Here is a 20,845-nt window from a genome sequence, read left to right on the forward strand (position 1 = left end):
GTAAATGTTTTAATGATGAGATATGTTGAACCAGGCTTGACATATGAGATGTTGACCCAACTGGAGCATTTGATGAGGGCTCCAGTAAGGGGTTTTATGTATGCAGTTATGATACATGCACAGGTCAAGCTTGGTATATGAAAAGTTTAAAGTTTTTATGAAAATGAATGATCATGTATGGGATTTTATCAGATGTACAGGATGTATGTTAGGCTTGCTACGGGTTCCGGCGACCTTAAGTCGATCTGAATCCTAGCGCTGGTAGCGGTCCGGTTTCCGGGTCGTTACTGCCACGTTTTGGGCTTATGTTTTAAAACTTATGTGTTTGATGTATTATTTTAGTGTGTGATTGGGCTTGAGTCCTGTATGTGGTCCGGCCAGGCCTAAGAAGAGTATCTTAGAGTTTTATTTTCTCTCCTTATTATATAAGGATAAGAAACACTTGTAAGAGGAGCTTTGAATCTAAATTTTTAGAATTCTTTTAATGTTTTGGCGTGTATTGCTTTAAGTGGGATGAGGATTTGCTTTCATCAATTGCACCAAGAATCTTGGCTAACTTATCAACTATTCGTTGTGGCGTTTGTCAGATTCTCATCTAAATCCTTCGATCATTGGTGTTTCAGCTTCTCTAAGTGTGGGGTGCCATAGAAGGTGGGTTTATCAAATCCTTCGATCATTGGTGTTTCAGCTTCTCTAAGTTTTGGGCTTATGTTTTAAAACTTATGTGTTTGATGTATTATTTTAGTGTGTGATTGGGCTTGAGTCCTGTATGTGGTCCGGCCAGGCCTAAGAAGAGTATCTTAGGGTTTTATTTTCTCTCCTTACTATATAAGGATAAGAAACACTTGTAAGAGGAGCTTTGAATCTAAATTTTTAGAATTCTTTTAATGTTTTGGCGTGTATTGCTTTAAGTGGGATGAGGATTTGCTTTCATCAATTGCACCAAGAATCTTGGCTAACTTATCAACTATTCGTTGTGGCGTTTGTCAGATTCTCATCTAAATCCTTCGATCATTGGTGTTTCAGCTTCTCTAAGTGTGGGGTGCCATAGAAGGTGGGTTTATCAAATCTTTGGATCTCATATCTACTTGTGTGTGTGGGTTTGAGGCTTGTGCCATAGGGTTTCACGTCAGTTGGTATCAGAGCCAAAGTGAGGTAAATTCTGATTTATCTTAGGTTCTAGGGTTTTTGAGTTTTTCTTTTCTTCCTTATTGATTTCGGTGAAGTTTGTGTGTCCATAGCTGCACCTTCTTGATAATGAATCATCACATAATATCTTTTGAAAGAAAAATTCGAAATCCATAAAAAAAAAAGAGGAAATTCCAAGGATTACTCTTGTTTGGCAAAAAAAAAAATTCACCTTTGCCTTATTTATCTTGATGTGGCCGAAATTGTGATATGCTTCCTATTTCATCTGTATTGCCTTACCTATCTTAATTGATGGCTGTAATTTATGGGACTCGAGTTGATTATATATGTAATAAGTTGGGCATGATTAACATCTATGCTCCAACTTGAGGGGGAGTATTATAAGTTATAGGAAGTAAATATGTTAATATAGAAAGTAAATATTGATAGATGGGTCAGTTGCTTAATCTCAGGAATTATATAATCATAGACTTGATTTTTCTTCCTGTTTAGATACAGTCTCTCATGTATAAACAGGTTGTAATTTCTATTGTAAAATACAACAAATATTATCTTTCTACAAATAGCTTCTCAGGAAAGAGGACATTATAAGGAGTATTACCATTTAGTACTGTGGAGGGCATGCAATTAATAAGGAAGCATACAGTAGAGATAGCATCGGCTCAAAATTGCTTAGGAACTTACATTTAAAACAACAGAGTTCAAGCAGTCTCAAAAAGATGTCGATTCTTCCTTTCAGCTACCCCATTTTGAGCGAGTGTATCAACATACGATGATTGGTGAAGAATACCATGTTGAGTCATATAAGCCTAGAATGATTCTAACATATATTCTTTAGCATTGTCGCTCCGCAAAATTTACACAGAAATATTAAATTGAGTCTTGATTTCAGCACAAAAGGCAAAAAAAATGAGAAAACACTTCCAACTGGACATGGTCCCCAAACATCTGAATGAACTAATTCAAAAGCAGACTCTACTCCTTTATTGACTCTTGGACTTAAAGAGTTTCGATGATGTTAAATTTGGGCCAGGCCTAACTCACCCCAAAAGCTAGCTCAAGGGAGAGGAGTGCCTATGGTCCATATAAGGGGCACATTACCCCTTTCCACAACCGATGTGGGATTCAACAGATGATATTTTGCAAAATGACATGACTCACATTCCAATAAAGATAACTCATGAAATTGAGGGCATAACTTCTTCAAAACCGGTAAAGAAGGATGTCCCAACCGACAATGTGCTTCAAACGGAAACACGACATTGGAGCAGGCAACAGACCGAGGCACCCATGCATTCAAAATGTAGAGACCCCAGATACATGTCCTTTACCAATAATTTGCTTCGTCACAAGATCCTGAATGAGACAATAACCAGGAAAAAAGGAAACACAACAATTTAAGTATTTGGTAAGCTTACTCACAGAGATTAAATTAAAGGCAAGATTAGATAAACTTACCACAGATGATACAGTAATAGAAAGAGTAGGTTTAACAGTCCCAGAACCCTCGACATTATAGGTTGACCCATCAGCTATAATAACAGGAGAATGTGCTTTATGAGATCGAAAGCTAGTAAAAATATGAGGATTACATGTCATGTGATCCGTGGTACCAGAATCAATGACCCATTTATATAAAGAGGAAATAAGACACGTTTTACTTGTCTCAGGCTCTCAGCCGCTACTGAAGACGTTGAGATAACTTTAATAATATGAGTCTTACTGTTAGAAACCATTTCAACCAAAACCCTATACTCCTATACCTTCAAATGGATTAAAGGAAGATAACAAAACCTAACCCAGTGAACAGTACACTAACACTGAAGAAACAGGACGTGAATAGTACTAGAATGAGATCCAAACCAAAAACACCTCCATCCAACACTCAAACAGCAAACAGACTACAGAACTGACAAAGGGGCTTTGAGGCGACTCCAGCCAACTGACTCGGCTTCGAGGCGACTCCGGCAAGGGTGACCAGAGCAGCAATAGACACGTGACACGCCTCCACGAGCCGACGAGTGGGATTGCGTGACACGGGGCAACTAGCCTTGGATTTTACGGCAGATTTGGACCGGGGCTAACTTTTATATTTTTAATTATTTTTGGATATTTTGGGTATTTTTATATTAGGGTTTTATTTCTATTGTAAATAGCCTCCTTGGCTATTAGGATTTTAGACTCCTTTTAGGATTAGGATTATTTTTGCATATTAGGATTTTATTTCTATTGTAAATAGCCTCCCTTGGCTATTAGGATTTTAGACTCCTATTAGGATTAGGATTATTTTTGCATATTAGGATTTTATTTCTATTGTAAATAGCCTCCCTTGGCTATTAGGATTTTAGACTCCTATTAGGATTAGGATTATTTTATTTCTATTATAAATAGCCTCCCTTGGCTATTAGAAACTCACTTTTCAATCTTTGAGGAATTTCAATAAGACTTTTAGTCTTTCAGCCTATCTTTTCTCTTATTTCGTCTTAACCAAACGATATTGGTTAAAACTCCTGACGGAGTCTAAATAGTCCTACATCATTGCGTCAGAAACCTTATCGCGGCGCGTGAAGCTCACTCAATGGCCGGACAACCGTCAGCTCTTCAGGGCAACTTTGTCGGCGCTCCGGTGTCCTTCTTAGATGGGCGGTGAGAGACAAATGTTACCCTATATGGGTAATCTAAAAGAACAGGAGTCTTAAATCTCCAAACATACCAAAAAAAAAAAAAATCAAATTTATACGGGAGAGACTCTGATACCATGTAATAAGATAAGAAATAATTGGGCAATTTCAGTATATTTCTCCATTAAAGTAAATTTGTATATATACAGATTACAAGGCCTTATTAAGGCAGCTCCTAAAAATCCTCTATCAATCAATTAGCCTATGATTATGTAATCTCCTATGATTATATACAGATTATGTTCATACTTTAACAAAGAACACTAGAAATTTGGATATTTATTGTTTTGATTTCTCTTACTTTACGGTTATCCTTCAAATTTACTTCATCAATTTAGGTGATTTAAAAGCATACTGCCAATTCGCCATACAATCTCCTCATGTGTGCCTCTAGCCAACCTTGTGCAAAAATGTACTCTCTACTTATGTTATATTATTGGGGATTTCACTAGCTAACAGACAGTAAGATTAAAGATGGCAATTGTATTAATAGTTTTTTCTTTTCTTTTCAGTTCCCCACTGCTTAAGAGGAAGCGTATTCCTCCTCATTGTACTTGGTTTCCCTTTCTTATTGCAACAGTCAATGAGACGGAAAGAAATGTGTCTATGTAGAACATAAAAAACATCTCCCAAGCAAATCTCCAAAAAGAAAATTTTAATACTGAGGATTGAAAAGTTTTAACACTAAGTATTGAGGAAGATCGAGATATTTATTTGGGATTCCCCCCTCATTAAATGAGAGTCAAACACATTTGCAAAGAAAATTATCTAGAATAAAGAAAGCCAAGTTTTTCTCCTCTTACTAATAATTAAAGAGCATATAGAACAAGAAAGATAAATTCAAGAAAATAGAAAGGGAAAAAATAAAAAATTAAGCAAAAGTTTTAAGATGAATTCCATTCCACACACCTGCTTTAACAAAATCAGTATACTTATACTGAGGCTCCCCTTTGGCACCTTCCTCTGTGACTGGTGTGTACATAAAAACCAAACTCAAACCTATGTCATCTAAAGTTAGCCGATACTCCTCATCTTCTGCACCAGCAATAACCACAGGGCTACTATTCCATCTTCTTCTCAACCAACTGGAAAAATTTTTTTTTTCAACATTTGAAAGATAACTGCATAACTGTGTATATGCTGCAGACTGCAGTATTTAGCCATCTCACCTGGCAACACCTTTTCCAGGAGTTCCACCACACCAAGCAACCTCAGCATAGCCTCTGATGACATTTCCTTCCACTAATTCCCCACGCACTTCAAGGTTCAAGACCTTTGGAATTCCACTTCCTTTGCAAGATGGAAAAGCAACATCAAAAGACTATCCAAGTCAGATAGTAAAGAATGGGGACAGCCATCAGCTTATGGAAATATTGCAAAGTATGTCTAGGCTCTAAAGTCTGGACTCTAAAAGCCTCCTGTTTTTTTATTGAAAAGAGTTGAAACTATCATCCCAGCCACAAGTTTGAATTTTCCAAATTTGTCTTTTTGCCCATATCTTTTAAGTATTTTTCTATTGAAGTAACAAATATATTATGGGAGTAAATATACCTCGTGAAACGGGTGAAGATATGGATAACTAAACGTTCCATATTGTTAACCAGCTAAAGTTAAATAAGAAAATATTAAAGATCCAATGCTAGATTGAATTCAGAATGAATCTAATAGAAACCGTTCAATTTTCTAATGAGAGTAAATATACCTCGTGAAACGGGTGAAGATATGGCAAAAATAGCAGGATACTGTATCTCTTCTAGTATAGGAGTGCATTCCACTTTCAGAAATTTATCAATGTCTTCATGCTTTGGCCAGTATGCCTGATAATTGTGGGATGCTATCAGCATTAGATAAGATTAAAAAGGTGCATTAATATCGACTGGGAAATTTAGAATTACCAATATCTCTGCATGAATCAGTTACCTGTCCAGTAGCATCAGGAATAGCAGCAAAATTTGAAAGCGCTCTCTCTCCCACAAACCATTGATATCTTAAGACAAGTTCCAGATCAACACTTGTAGTGTCTTGAATAAAAACAAAGTGGCTGCGACAAGCATCTTCTTCAAAGGGTTGATCAACAGAGGCACCCTTAAGCAGATAGCCTGGGGGGAAATGGTCTTTCCATTGCTCAAAAAGAAAGCGCAAAGTTGAATCTGTTCAAGAGACCATGATTTAAGTTCAGACCTTTAGCAGAGAATTTGTAATGTCAAACACTATTTCATCACATTCCAAAGAGTTCCCACCTACAATCTCAAACTTAAACATTGCACAATAATTTGAATCAATCCAAAGCTAAAATGAAGTATCCTATTTCCACATGAACTATGAAAACATTGCACCCTGGAAGTCGCAGGGAGGGAGTTTGGAGTTAAAACTCTTACGCCCTAATAGAAACATCATTAGAGTTAGATTACTAGTAAATCAGTCACCAATCACCATGTATGAATAATACTCATAACACTTCTGATATCTGCAAAAAGAATTGTAAATATTGTTTCATCTATATACAAAAATCAGCAGCACGATAAATATTGTTGGTGCAAATCCAAAAGAACCCAAGAATATTTTAACAACTTGTACCCATGGACCATGTACTATACTGAAAGAATATTTCATAACCTTCAAAAGGCAATCCAAGCATCAAAAGCCAAAACATAAAATAGATTGAGTGGTATGTTGGTAGATTCCAGGCATTGAAACTGACACTAATGCGCCAGAGTCAGTGGTATAAATGTAGGTTCCATTGGTAAACCATATATGCATATATGACAGCCTATACATGCATATGTGATTAATACCCAGTAACATGTTCATATTCAGGAAAAAGTATACCTTCATTCATAACATCTAATTACCATCAGTCGCAGGAGACTTCATGGCTATGGCATTCACCATTGTAGTTTGGTACCATCTCCTATGCATTTAGATATATTATGATGTTCAATAGGCTCATAAGCATATTAGGAACTTGTCTTGTAAATAAATTTTATGCTACACAATAACATCATACAATGATGCAAACCCATTTATATACAGAGGACATGTCTAAGGGCAGTCAGTTCACAAGTCAACATGGATTGTAGATGCTATGATTAAATGAATTTTCAAACCAGGCACAACTGGAAGTACATTTTGCTGAGTTCTTACCTGGTGCATTCTCAGGACGACAAAACTCCCAACCATCTCTAATGCACAAGGCTGTGCATGCTGGATAACGCTTTGAAATTGCCACCTCTTCATGGGAAAGATCTATCAGATTTTCCATCAACAAAGAAAAATAAAAGCATTAATTTCACAGAAAGTCACCTGATAAAGGGAGTACCTTAGTTTACAGAGTAGTGAACCAAGCCAAAAAAAAAGTGACTAATAAACCACTCAATTTTGTGCCAAATGACCAAAAACACAAGTCAAATACTATTGTAAAGAAAAAACTAAATACTACCTCTATCATTAAACCTTTTCAGAGTTGAACCAACAAGTAAAATGGATGCCGCTTCTAAATGGGGCATCTTAAGTATCGGATTCTCCTCAACTCGTAAATGCTGCAGCACAACCCAATAATTAATGGCATTAGCAAGTGTTGGCTTGTAGGTATTTAGAAGGTATGCCTTGCACATATCACCCAATAATCAACCAGAAGAAGGTAAATGCAAAACAAAGTATGAAAACAATAATAAAGTAATTGCAAGCCAATCCTTTTCAATTTTGACCTTGAAAATCATAAACTGAATGTGTAATCATAGTTTAATAGTTTCCTTCACTTTCCTTGAGCATTAACACCCGCGCACAATATTCTGGAAAGCATCGTTAGTCTCTATCCATTTGCATTATCATCTTACTACTCCTTGATGTCTACATCTTGCATTCACTTGGTTAACATTGAAGGCAAGGAATTACAATTTTAACAATGTCATCAAATATCTTAGTGATATTATTGGTGAAAATGTCAGGATGAAAATGTCATCAAATATTTCAGTTATATTATTGGTGAAAATGTCAGGATGATCAACATGGCGCATAGATAGCCCCAAACCCTAATCCGATTTCTTAATTACAGTGTCAAAAAATCTAAATAAGCAAACCAATTTTGCTAAAACTCTGACAATTAACTGGGCCAATGTGAACAAACATTTTATACCACATGACTAGCTACTGAGTTGCAACCCACATAAGACTAAATCAGAAAAATATGAAATAAAAGACTATTTCAGTAACCATGTGGCATATGCCACATCTGGAACAAAGCATTACAATAAATACAACTAACCTCAAGGACAGGTAGATGTGGGAAACCTTTTAGAGTTGTTATTTTATTTTTGCTTACAGCAAACACCTGAAACAGGGAAGGGACAGGGGAAAATATTTAAAATACTTATTTAATTATGAAATAATGAAGAGGCCAAAGCAAGCATTTATAAAACGAAACAAACCTGCAGTCGAGGTTGACTTGCCATTGAAAGTGACTTTAATTTATTTTGAGCAACAGAGAGAAACTAGAGGACAATATAAAAGCATAATCATTTTGAGTACAAACTTAAAAGTCAGTGATAAATCATGAACAAAAATAATTGATCAGCACAGGTCAAACCATTCAAGCCTTCAAGGGCTCACCTCCAGGTTAGGAAGCTGAGGAAGACTTGTAAGTGACGTGATTTGATTACCAGCAAGATAAAGTTGCTACACGTGATAAATGTTCAGCACCTTATTGTATACAAAATTACAAGCTAAGGCATATTTTCAAATTTTAACAACAAACCTGCAGAGCCTTGCAATTTTCAAGAGGTTCAAACCCAGGCCCCTTAAACTCATTGAAACTCAAATCAAGGACCTGGCAGAAACCAGTATGAATGATTAATTACTGAAATTCTGTTATTAAAATTTAAACATAATTACATGCCTAACAAATGGCTTTAACAACTTGAACTTCATCAGTTAAAAGGCTGTTACATTCATGAAAAAATTGTCAAGAGTGAAAAGAAAGAAATGGAATAATTATGCACTATGACACAACAAACCTTCACCCTCTTCAGTAGCTCAATTCCTTCCAATGTAGATAAAAAATTGTCTCTGAGATAAACAAACTGCCAAACTGGAGTATCAGTTGAAAGGGATCAATAGCAAAAAAAAAATTCACTACATAGTTCAGCATACATCAGCACTGATGCAACCACATGAAAAATGTTTACCTCTAAATTTGGCGACAAGTTCAACCCACCAGCATTAAGACTGCGGACTCTGTGACCCCTAAGATCCAATCTCTGGTCCAAGAAGAATGCACTAATGATGAAAGAATACAAGCTTGGAAAAGATAAGCAGGAAGTGGATGGAAAAGTAAAGGAGCAAACCACTAAGGTTGAGTCAAATACTTGAAACTTTGCAAAGCATGAAAAATTCAGAATCTCAGATAGCACTTAAAGGCTCTGATATCATGCTGTTTGAGATTGTGATTGGTAGACGAAAGTTTGCTTTTCAGAAAACACCGTTTTAGATGATGTTGAAAAGAGTTGCCAAGTTGTTTTGGGGTTCTTATTAATAAAACATGTCAAATTTAACTTTTAAACTAATTTCTGTACCCTGTAACATATAAAGGTACTTTTTTCAACAGCAACTTCAATAATGCCAAACAGACCAGCAGAAGTTGGAACATAATATTTTCCATATGTGAACCGCCAGAATCAAATTCAAGCCACAATATCTAAATATCACAACTGTAGCAATTCTTTGTATATCTATTGATAAAGTTTTATTAAATAGTTGCATTTATTTTGTCTTTATTCTCATTAAGCTTCTCTTGGTACTCCAAGAACCCAATCCAGAGCCATAAATGAAGAAATTTTGTTCCTGATAGAGACTAGTATACGAATTTGAAGTTGCTCTCATTTTCCATGAGAGAGGTATAACCAGTCCATATTCAATAGTTTACATTTCCATTTCTTCTGTGTTTAAACTCAAGTTCATTATGGCCATAAGCCTCAAAAGACAATAAAAGACCTAGAGAAGCACCAGAGAAAAGACTTTCAAGGGAATATCCTTTTAACTGCAACGATCTGAATGAAATTTCTCAGACAATGCATTTTCAACCACTTCCCCTCCATTTTCAACATTGAGTAGTGGAGGCTTCAAAAAGTTTTAGGTCCAGAATCACTAGGAATTTGATTGATATAGTTTATTTACACAAATAATCTTATTCTGGACCCTAAGCACTTAAAAGAAAACATAAAGGATATGGAAGACATGTTACTGTTCAATTTTACAACCCCACAAGAAGAAAAAGATTACTATAATGCACGTCACAAGCATTCTTGGACGATCATCACATCAAAATAAAGGCTTACTACAGTACAATTAGCATTTAAAGATTCAAACGCAATAGTATACTTACCACATCATCACCAGCTTTAATCTCCACCCGTGGAAGAACAATGAAACGAGAATCCCGGCTTTCAGGAGTTCCCATGCTCCTACGTCCAGACAAATTAGAACTTCTATCCAGAGATTTTGACAAAGAATTAGTTCTCAATGCACTAGAAACTGAAGGCGAACGAGCTGATGGTGAATTAACCTTTGAAACTGTCTTCCTACCCACACTACTGTCCGTACTGTCCAATGACGTAGAGGAAAGTTTTTTTGAGGAGGAAGAGACTGACAATACTGGCTTCACTGAAGGTTTCTTGATAGTCTCTGGCCTACTTACATCTGACCCTGTTGATGACCTTAAACTCTTATCAGTAGCAGACACAGATTGTGACTTCTTAACCTCTGAAACACTTGATCGAGTTACAGGTTTTGTAGCAGCTGAAGGCAAGGAACTTCTTCTAAGCTCTGGAAGAGACCGCTTAACTGGGTCTGATGAAGCAGTAGTTCTTTTGCCTGCAACAGTAATAACACTATTTTGCCGTTTTACTGTAGATGATTTCCCTGGCACTCCTCCAGCGCCATTTCTTTTTATCACTGGAATCGAATTTGAATTGCGAGATGAAGCAGTTATAGTTGGTTTGTTCACATTTGAACTTGAATCTGAACTGCTCTTTGGTTCACCTCTCTTTCTAATAGAACCAGTGGTTGGTAAAAGGTTAGAGGTTGCAGAAATAGCAGCTTTCGTGGTTTTTCCAGCCTCCACTGAGCTCACAGGTGACTGTTTATGAGAAGTTTTGATCTTGTTCATTGGCTCTTCAACAGATGACACTGATGGTTCCTCCATTGTAAGTTAAAGAACTTGTCCTTGTAATTCAAGCATAAGAAACTTGATTCAGCCAGCACAAACAAGAAAACCAAAAGTTTCAAGTGATATTATTGTAATGCATTGTTTCTCAGCTTAGAAAAAAGTTGAAAGTACAAGGAATTAAGAGAATCAAATCTTAAAAATGTAAAACGAGAAAATTAAGGTCATCGCCCTACAGAAGCTAATTAAAATTGACTCAAAAGGGAAAGAGGAGTGGCTAGTTTCTTACTGAAACAGCAATGTACTTAAATTGGATAAAAGACAAACCCTCTTTTTCTAAATTTGTTTTCCAGCTTTCAGAGCAAAGAAGTAAAGCAAAATTGAGCTTGGGGGGTTGTTGAAAAGCCAAAGCCAAGAAAAATAAAACAAAACAACTCTGTCTGAATATCTTCACGCGTTTAATCTTTAGGAGAAATCCACAATTCTTAAGTAATACAGCTCATGCTAGCTGCTACCACCTGTATTAATTTTAGTTAAGCAGTCATTTTCAGTCTCTACTAGCCGAAACCAAAAATAATAATTTAACGCAAACCCAACTGCGAATTAAAAACTTTATATCATCTTCAACTTCACTATTTCAACCACCAAACAGAGTATAATGCAGGTGAAGGCGTAAAGCCATTCCATAAAAGAAACAACAAAAAGTAAAAAAAACAAACAAATGCATAGTTACTCACAGTCTCAAAACGGAAGAAAATTAAAGCTCCCTCTCAGAGCCGGAACATGTATACTTTGAGTTAGAAGACCCCGCTTGGATCTAGCACAACATGCGGGTTGTTTAGCAAGAATCCAAACTACCACACTCTCAATCTAAGTGCAAACAGTGTGAATTGACATAAGAAACAGAAAACAGTGAAATCACTGAAAAGTGAAAAAATTGGGGAACAGGGTTTTCCCCAGAGGAAAGAATTAAGTAGATCTAGCGAAGAAAGAGACTGAAACAGAATCGACAGAAATCGAAAGACAAAAACAGAAACAGCATTGCCTCTGTTTAAAGCTTTAAAAAAACTGGCAACAGAAATGCCAAAGCGAGAGAGAGTGAAAGCGTGGCAAAAAAGCAGAATAAAGCGTGGCAAAGAGCAGAATAAAGTAAGCGAGAGAGAGAGAGAGAGATGAGGGAAGGAGGAATGGAGAGAGGATGGAGGAAGGAGAAGAGTACAGAGGATGGAGTGAGCGGATTGTCGTTTAATGGATTTCTTTTTGTCGTTTAACTGATTAGTTTGAAAAAAAAATGAAGATTTTCATTCATTTTGGTGAAAAAGAAACGGCGGAAAATGGTAGAATGGAAGGTGACATTTCGCATCATTGTTTTTAAAAAATATATATTTAAAAATCTGGTGAGTTTGACTCCTTGGCTTTTTCCGCTCTCGTTTTCTGGAACCCATTAGGATTTATATAATATAATAATTCAAATTTTATTTTTTTTAAATATTATTGTAAATTGGAATATGATGTTTTAAAAAAAAAACATACACACTTAAATACCATGTAAATTATACATTTTATTATACTTAAAATGGGTTATTTTTTACATGGAGAAACACCATTAGCACCAAAGTGGAGGAGTGACCAAGTACTAGACATATGTTGAAATGGCAAACATGCAATGATACTGTAAATGGGACTCCTAGAATTTCATTTTGGATATCAAGTGCAATTTGAGTTTTTGCCCTTTCCCTCGATTTGTTTCCTCATCTATCAGCGATCAGTTGCTTTTTTTTTCCCAATAAGTTCTAATAAAGGCATATATTAAATTATTTTTCTTTCAATGGGTTTTTATTTTTGGATTTTACTGTATTTTATTTTTTAAATTTTCAATAATTTTTATATTTAGCCTGAATTTTAATCAAATGTTTGAAAAAAACAAAATAATATGATATGCCTTTATTCTCACATGACATTCGGAACAAGTTAATAATATATCAATCATTTTAGTGTCATTATTTATTTCAAAAATTAAATACAAAATACATGAAACACATTATTAATCATCATAAGAGAATAACATGAGGCCGACAATCGATAAATAAAATAATTATCAATCATTAACTAAGTGGTAAAGATAATGATGAATGTGAAAATATTTAGAGAATTTAATAATAATAAAGATGAATAGATCTAAAAGAGACAAATAAATAAAAAAGATGAAAGACAACTCATCAAATATATTTAGATGCTTCATAATTGAAGATTAAGAAAAAAAAATGAGGATTGAAAGAACTACACGATAAGAGAGTTGAGAGTAAGTTGTGTGGTAATTGATGGAAGTGGAGTTTCTTCAATGTCATATATATATATTTATATATATATATATATATATATATATATATGCTTGGTTTGATTTGTATGGTTCAATTTTGAATTTAACTACTCACCCTTAATTTAAATTTTCAATTAGTAAAAGTATTTATGATTTTTTAGTCAAAACTAATGAAATGTGTTAGTAATTATTAACAGAATGATCAAATAGTTGTATTTTGAGATAATTGATGATATTTTAATTGATTTTAAAAATTATAATGATTAATTAGTAAATTTTGCTAAAAGTCAAGGGTAGTAATTTTTCTAAATTTCAATTATTAGGGATCATTATCTAATGGTTAGTATAAATCAAATTCTTTAAAAAAACTACTAACTAATTCATTTTTTTGCATTATAAAAATCATAAAGGATATATGTTCAACATATCATTCAACTACTCATCGTTCACTGCTTAATATTTTTTTTTTTGAAATGGAGATAAAAATTAAAAAAATAATATTTTTTAAATTTACTGAAATACTTTTACTATCAGACTAAGTATGCGAGTGTTCGGAGTGGTTATTTATGATAATTAAACACATTATTTTCCTTCTTTACATATTGACATATTATATAAAAAATATTTTTAATAATATTAATTAAAAAAATATTATAAAACATATTTTCAACAATATTAATTAAAAAAATATTATATAATTAACGTGTGATGCAATCATATAATAAAAGGATTATAAGATTACTTAATATATTTACGGGTAAAATTATATATTTATAGCTAAAGATAAATTAAGTTATATACATATACATTACATATAAATACATACATACAATTTCATTAAAATTATAAAACACATTCAAAATACATATTACAAAATATTTTTTTTTTTGAACTCAGACCATTCCAATTTGATAATGGATAATATAACTAAATTCATTATCTAATTCTTAAAAATAGTTTTTCTTTTTCAATTCAATATAATTTTTAGGCCAAATATATAATTTAGTCTTTTTTTTTATATAAACTATTAGGTAGTATCTTAATATTTATATTATTAAATTTCACACTTAATATTTATAAAAATATAATTATTTAACTATTGAATTTTAATAATATAATTATTAAACTTTTTAAATTTTATAAAAATTTAACTATTTAATCTTTGTAAATTTATAGATCATATAACTCGAGTTTACATGTGGGTTAAATAATTTTTTTATTTTAGTTCGAAATTTCAAAAAGCAAATAATAATATTAATGCTCATTTGGACATGGGCTAGAAGAAGAAAGGTCTCCGATGGCCCACTAATCAATAGGACTATTTACCGTTTGAACACGGAGAGCGAATTTGGTCGCGTCGTTTCGCAGCAAAGAACATTCTCATACTCTGGCTCTGATCCATCAGCACTTTATTTCCCGGAGACAATATCGACGGAATCATTGAATCAAAGCTCAGTACATTTGGAAATGACGGATTTCGAAACTGAAAAGCCGCTGAGGAAGATATCGGAGGCGTTTAAGGAGTTAGCTGCTACTGTAAACTCACAATCTGCTATTGTTGAAGTCGCTTCATTCTCTCGCGCTTGCTCTCTCGTCTCTCCTCTATTTGGCTGCTTAGGCATCGCCTTCAAGTTCGCCGAGATGGATTATGTTGCTAAGGTTAGTTTGCTTCCTTTTGACTATATTTGTTTTGAATTCAACGTGTTTGATTTGGCTTTGATTTTGATTTTGATTTTGATTTTACTATAACAGGTTCGTGATCTTGCAGACGCATCGAAATTGATTGTAACCTTAGATGCTTTGCTGGATAGGGATATGGAACAAAACACTGTGAGAAAAGCGGGTAGTCATTCAAGAAATCTTTTGAGGGTAAAGCGTGGACTTGACATGGTCAAGGTTCTATTTGAGCAAATTATTGTTACAGAGTATGTCTATTTACTAGTCTTTACTTCACTGCTTTCATCTGATGTTTCCAGTTGATTCAGATTCCATATCTTTATTAATAACTTAATGCTGTGAATGACTTCAACTATTTGAAAAGCCTAAACAATCCAAGGCTTAATTAACCAGTATTAACTTTATTTTTTTATGTTCGACGATTCATGATGCCTTTGCTTGCTATATTGATTTTGTGAAAGCTGCTTGACTAATATTATTGCATGTCCTCTCTGGGCTGAATGGTTGCTTCTTTGCTTAATACTAAACTGTATGGTAAATTGGTCTCTAGTGTCATGGTCTTGGATCAACTGGCATCCACAATTTTGTGGCTTACTGTATCCATATAATGATAGGAGCAACACAATAGAATGGTCTATTTCAACAGAACTGATAAATCAAACCTTTGATGCATGGAAGGATTTTCAGATGATCTTGGAGGATCCAGTGAATATTGACTTTCTGTGGTTTAAACTAGGCAGTACTGGTCTTTTTCTTTGTGCCTAAAATTTAGGAATCGATATGTTCTAATCACCTCATCGAGCACAAATTTGTTGATGTACTTTTGGTGAAAATATCTTGTGACAAAAATCAGCTGCGGTTGCTTCCTACTTTGGAATCTGTTAGCCAAATGAAAATTTATAGTAACCTGCTCTTTTTGGAGGTCAGGGGAGTTCTGCAATATCTGCAGTTCAAACAGAACTGCAGAGAAGAATATGTGTTTTTGGATTACAATCTAATGAGGTGAAGCTTAAAGCGAAAATGTGCGAAATTGTGAAGAGTGCAGGGAAAATGAACCCTAACAGTATGTTTGATGTAGAGTATTGGGGCTAACCTAAAAATGCTTTGGCCATAAGCATGGGAGAAAGGGAAACTTAGATGGACTTGAAGAAAATAATATTTAGATTGAATATGTTTAAATGTTATTTTGGATCTATACTCGCAGCTTCCTCCACCCCCAATCCTCCTGGGGCAGGATTTCCAAAGAAACTTGCCTGTGATTCCTCATTTACACTATATATATAGGAAATCCTGTGCTGTTTGATCATCAAAACCTTTCCTAGCTGGGAGGTGCTGCTGATATTTTCTTCTTTGTATTATATATATGTCTTTGGTAATTACCAAGGACATGTACTTGTATCCTGAGTTCAAGATTCCATGTCTGTCTGACATGCTTGTTTCTAATCAGTATTGGAAAGTGAAAGAAAGCCATTATCTGTAAATGTGGTCCTACCGTGAGCCAGAGAAGCTTTATTTGATATTGTTTTCAGCTCATCCACTATTATAAATTGTTGACCATAAGAACTCAATGCAGTCTTAGGCTAGCTTGATTCTGGTGCTTGGTTTATGTTCTGACGCTAAAGTCAAAATGATGCTTAAAACCCTAAACACGAAAGGACATCAGACTTCTGATTTAGAGGCATGAATTATCTTTCAAAATTAGCCTTCAACTGCAAATTAATTGTAATATATATGTGATACAAATTGGTTGGACTTATATGTCTTTAAATTATTTTAGAACCTAGTTGGTTCAAATATTATACTTACAACAGTTATTTTGAATGATTAGAAACCCTGTTAATGCCATTTCCGAATAGATTAATGCTCAATTTCACCCCTATGCTTATTGGAAAGTTCAAATTAGCATATTGTTTTAACTTTTTATTCAAATTAGCTCATAATTTTCACTTTAAGGTTAATTTAGCCCAAAAATCAAGAAAATTGAACAGCTTGATTTTCTATCTAAATCTATAAATCAAGAAATTTAGCCCAAAAAAAAAAGGCTAAATCCTGCTTAAACTGTAGCTTCTTGGCTAATCTGGACAAAAAGTTGAAATAGGCTAAAAGCTCATAGAGGTGAAATTGAATATTTAGATTTTAGCCTTTGCCAAATGCCTTGACTCAAATATCTCTTGACCTATTAGCTATTTAACTGCCCCTTTTTTGCTGTTTATTTACTGCTGGTTTAATTTGTAATTGCTAAACTTCTTACTCGACTCTAATTCATTTCTAATAATGTCATATTTTGTATGTCAATAAGAATTTGGTCATATTTTGCATGGTATCTAAGTAATTAAGTCCTATAGTCCACCTTGTACAACTAAAAATTGCCACTTCAGAAATCCTAATGAATAGCTATTGTAAGTTTGAAACTTGGCAGTAATAACCTTATTTAAGCACATATTGAAGTTGAATGATTTAATGTGATGAACTGAAGTGACTGTAAAAATTTAGGCTAAGCAGAGTGATCATGTTATTAAATTAAGCAGATGATTTATTTTCCCTTTCTAAGAGGCAGTAAGTGCAAATGTTAGTTGCAACATCAAGCAGGTTCATGTTGATGGTGAAGTTGATTGTTTCGAGGTTACAGTTGGAGCGACGAAGTTAACATTTCATGTTCTGATGGCAGGGGAAATTCTTTGAGGGACCCAGCTTCCAAGGCTTATGCACAAGTATTTGCTCCTCACCATGGGTGGGCTATTAGAAAAGCTGTTGCTGCAGGGATGTATGCCCTTCCTACAAAAGCACAACTTTTAAATAAGCTGAATGAAGATGGTGAGTGCTTGCACCAATAAATGCTTTTCTGAGATTTATTTCTCAATAAGTTCTTGATCTGCATGCAAGATATATAAATTAAACGCTAAACCTTCTATCTCGATTTGCATAGAAATCTGACTTATATACCTAGTATATACCCGGTTATTCCTTTGGTTAACTAAAACCTCATGCCATTTGGAACTTTTATTTGAATGTGTGTGATGTGATAACCATGATTCCAGATGAACTCGGGTTTAGAGTTGATGGTTATTGTAAAAAGTTTTCGTTAAACATATTGTTTTATCGTGCAACTGGGCATTTATTACTTCAAGTTGGTGCTTGTAGTAACGTTTTTTTCCTAATTTCTTTCATCCCAATAAGAAATCCTTTTAACTTCTGCCTTTAAACTATCCAGATAGAGCGCTTTTCAGCAGCTAACCAAACGCTACATAACATCTTTTAGAAGGGACTTATTGGGGCCAAAAGCTAAGACACTGGCGCTTTGGCTTTTTAAGATTTTTGGTTGTATAAATGTCTGTTGTTTTGGCTTTCAGAAACCTCAGCGAGGATTCAAATGGAGAATTATATTGCTGCATCTGCGCAAGTCATTCTTTACATTGACAAACTCTTCCTATCTAGAGAATTGGGCATAGATTGGTGAACTGTCTGGCTTGCCATTGATATGTATGTATTACAATCGTCTTTTTCCCTTTTATTTCTCTCTTTCTCTCTTGTACCAGACCAGCAGGTTTCATATTTTTTATGAGACCTATGGATATTATTTATTTGGCTTTTTTATTTTCAAAAACATGATATTTAGAACTCAAATATCAAATCCTGCCGAACAAACAATTGTGTCATGCAGAGCTTATTATAATATTTATTTTTTTTTTTATTGTATTTGAAGTTGTAGCTGAAAATATAAGGATTGCATGATATTGTTGAAAAAATTTTATCCAAAATTTTGACGTAATTTTAAACTTGATTTTCATTTTTAGCAATTAAATTTAAATTAGTATCAAATCTTACAGTATATAAAAATCGGTCGATGGTTTACTAGTTTTTGTTTAAACTTTGTATTGCCATGTATGCTTTCTATAAAAGATTACAACGGAAGAGAAAGAACTTAAAAAATTATGGTCTCTGCTATTAAAAAAAATAAAAATAAAAATAATTAACCAATTTCTTTTAAAAGTAAAGTAACCGTTTATGGTTTCCTTTTCCGATAAAATTTAATTGCGACAGTTAAAATATTGAATATGCTAACCCTCAGTTTAATTAGGGGAAATTAAAAAGAAAAAAATTTCCATGGGGTATTGTCATTTAATTTGTAATGAAAATGTTTGTGGTTTCATGTTTCTAATAAAAGTTAGACTTTTATTCTAATACCATTAAATAATCCATATACAGTATAATTTAATACTTTGTATTTAATGAAAATTTAGCATTTTTTATTTAATTTTTAAAATTTTATTTTATTAACAAAGTAATCTATTATTTTAATTTTTAATCCGTATACTTTTTAGACTTATAGTCTATTGTAATGATTTATAAATAAAGTCTTATATTTATAAATTAATGTATTGTGTTTATTAAATTTTAATATTTTATATGTAAAAAAAATAAATATAGATATTACTATTTTCTTTTTTCCCAGCAAAAAAATAAATCAATAGATAGGAAAAAGGTTTTTTGAGTTTAAATTTGAATGCATATTGTGGTTATATTTTTTACTTAATTTTTATTTTATTTTATTTTTTTAAATATGCAATATTAAAATTTTAATAAACATTAGTGTTGGTTTATAAAAATACAATCACATGTTTATAAATAATTATAATATTTAAAAATCAAAGTTTTAAAAATAAAAGATGAGTTACAATTAAAGAAGCTATTTTATTAACAAAATAAAAGCTTAAAATTAAATTTAAAAATATAAAGATCAAATAATAGGTTGCATTAAATTTTTTAAGGACTAAGATATCATTTATAAAATCTTACATTTTTATTAATTACAATAATTAAGAAATTCTAAAATTTAATTTAATATTATTTAATTAAAATTTTAATATCTTTAACATTAACTCACTAAAATATAATTCAATTCGATGTGTAATAAAAGAATTACTATAAAATATATAGAAATTTGATTAATGCATTTATTTTTAAATCATACTACTGAAATTAAACTCTTTAATTTTTTTTAAAAACTAATAGTGATTTTAGATATTTATTTTATTTGGTTTATAAAATTTTAATTATATATCATTTAATCAATATAATATGAAATTTTATATTTTAAATTAAAATAAAAATAAATAATTAGAATTATTTTATAAAAAATCAAAACATTTAAGTACTAGTATGCCACTGTATTTAATAGATATTTTCATACTTAAATCAAGTGTTTGGTAAAATTTTAAAAAGATAAAAAATAACTGATAAATATTCGATATGAAATATACATTTCATATCGGCTATAATTTTAGAGTTGTTCCAGTCAATAGTGGCTATTTTATTTTATTTAAATTATATTATCATTTTTCACTATTTACAATTATGATATTTATTATTATATGATAATATATATGAATAAGAAATATTTATATTTAATTTTTTTTTAATATAATTTTACATTGACGCAAGTTTTTCTCTGTAATTCTTTCGTGACTTGATGCTCTTGTATTTTTTTTATTTCTTAAATCTAACTTCTTTTTTTCCCTTCCCATAAAAGACAATATGCGTCAATTGACTATCGATGATCTTGAATATGACGCTACCAAGAATTATACTAATCCACATATGTCTCTATCAATCGGTACTAGTTGAAAAAATGAAAATTTCTATATTTGTATCGACTTTAATGAGAAATGAAAAACGAAAAAAAAAATATTGTGCCTATTAAGAGTTTTAGAAATATTTCGATTGTCACTTATGATTTCTGTTTGGTGGGGATATTTCTCATGTGCAATCCAATCAATTTTCAGAATATACAAAGATTTTTTTGCATATTTATGGCGATAATTATCGGAAAGTTAATGTATTGAAAGATTTAGTTTCTAG

The 20,845-nt window shown here is 32.7% G+C and overlaps 2 protein-coding genes across 13 annotated transcripts in view; one reads left to right on the forward strand and one right to left on the reverse strand.

Moving 5' to 3' along the window:
• LOC110630735 (187-kDa microtubule-associated protein AIR9) overlaps positions 1 to 12,298 on the reverse strand; it is a 52,355-nt gene extending 40,057 nt beyond the window's left edge. For 3 of the 11 annotated variants that reach the window (XM_043950250.1, XM_043950247.1, XM_021778290.2), the window contains exons 1-13: positions 10,210 to 11,716; positions 9,014 to 9,085; positions 8,843 to 8,908; positions 8,584 to 8,655; positions 8,439 to 8,504; positions 8,258 to 8,320; positions 8,095 to 8,160; positions 7,270 to 7,369; positions 6,975 to 7,076; positions 5,751 to 5,980; positions 5,533 to 5,647; positions 5,000 to 5,120; positions 4,740 to 4,915 (exon numbers count right to left, since the gene is read on the reverse strand). In XM_043950250.1, the coding sequence (XP_043806185.1) occupies positions 4,740 to 4,915; positions 5,000 to 5,120; positions 5,533 to 5,647; positions 5,751 to 5,980; positions 6,975 to 7,076; positions 7,270 to 7,369; positions 8,095 to 8,160; positions 8,258 to 8,320; positions 8,439 to 8,504; positions 8,584 to 8,655; positions 8,843 to 8,908; positions 9,014 to 9,085; positions 10,210 to 11,028 (2,068 nt within the window). In that variant the 5' untranslated portion in view covers positions 11,029 to 11,716. The other 8 variants (XM_021778289.2, XM_021778291.2, XM_043950245.1 and 5 more) reach the window with 8 other exon arrangements.
• Positions 12,299 to 14,635: 2,337 nt separating this feature from the next.
• LOC110630711 (accelerated cell death 11) lies at positions 14,636 to 18,682 on the forward strand. Of its 2 annotated transcripts, none has more exons than XM_043950006.1 (4): positions 14,636 to 14,968; positions 15,062 to 15,234; positions 17,655 to 17,800; positions 18,198 to 18,317. In XM_043950006.1, the coding sequence occupies exons 1-4, from the start codon at positions 14,777 to 14,779 to the stop codon at positions 18,218 to 18,220; spliced, it is 534 nt and encodes a 177-aa protein (XP_043805941.1). In that variant the 5' UTR covers positions 14,636 to 14,776; the 3' UTR covers positions 18,221 to 18,317. The 2 variants fall into 2 exon arrangements, with proteins under 2 accessions (XP_043805941.1, XP_021633951.1); XM_021778259.2 differs by lacking the exon at positions 18,198 to 18,317 and adding an exon at positions 18,337 to 18,682 and having other exon boundaries at positions 14,640 to 14,968.
• Positions 18,683 to 20,845: the final 2,163 nt, after the last annotated feature.

This window comes from Manihot esculenta, chromosome 14, assembly GCF_001659605.2.
Source record: "Manihot esculenta cultivar AM560-2 chromosome 14, M.esculenta_v8, whole genome shotgun sequence".
Classification (NCBI taxonomy): domain Eukaryota; kingdom Viridiplantae; phylum Streptophyta; class Magnoliopsida; order Malpighiales; family Euphorbiaceae; genus Manihot; species Manihot esculenta.

Bases quoted from the DNA above. Each gene is read 5' to 3' on its own strand.
- LOC110630711 (XM_021778259.2), top strand. From the start codon at position 14,777: ATGACGGATTTCGAAACTGAAAAGCCGCTGAGGAAGATATCGGAGGCG. The intron at 15,235-17,654 runs GTATGTCTATTT...TTCTGATGGCAG, and splicing joins GAGCAAATTATTGTTACAGA to GGGAAATTCTTTGAGGGACC. The intron at 17,801-18,336 runs GTGAGTGCTTGC...TTTGGCTTTCAG, and splicing joins AAATAAGCTGAATGAAGATG to AAACCTCAGCGAGGATTCAA.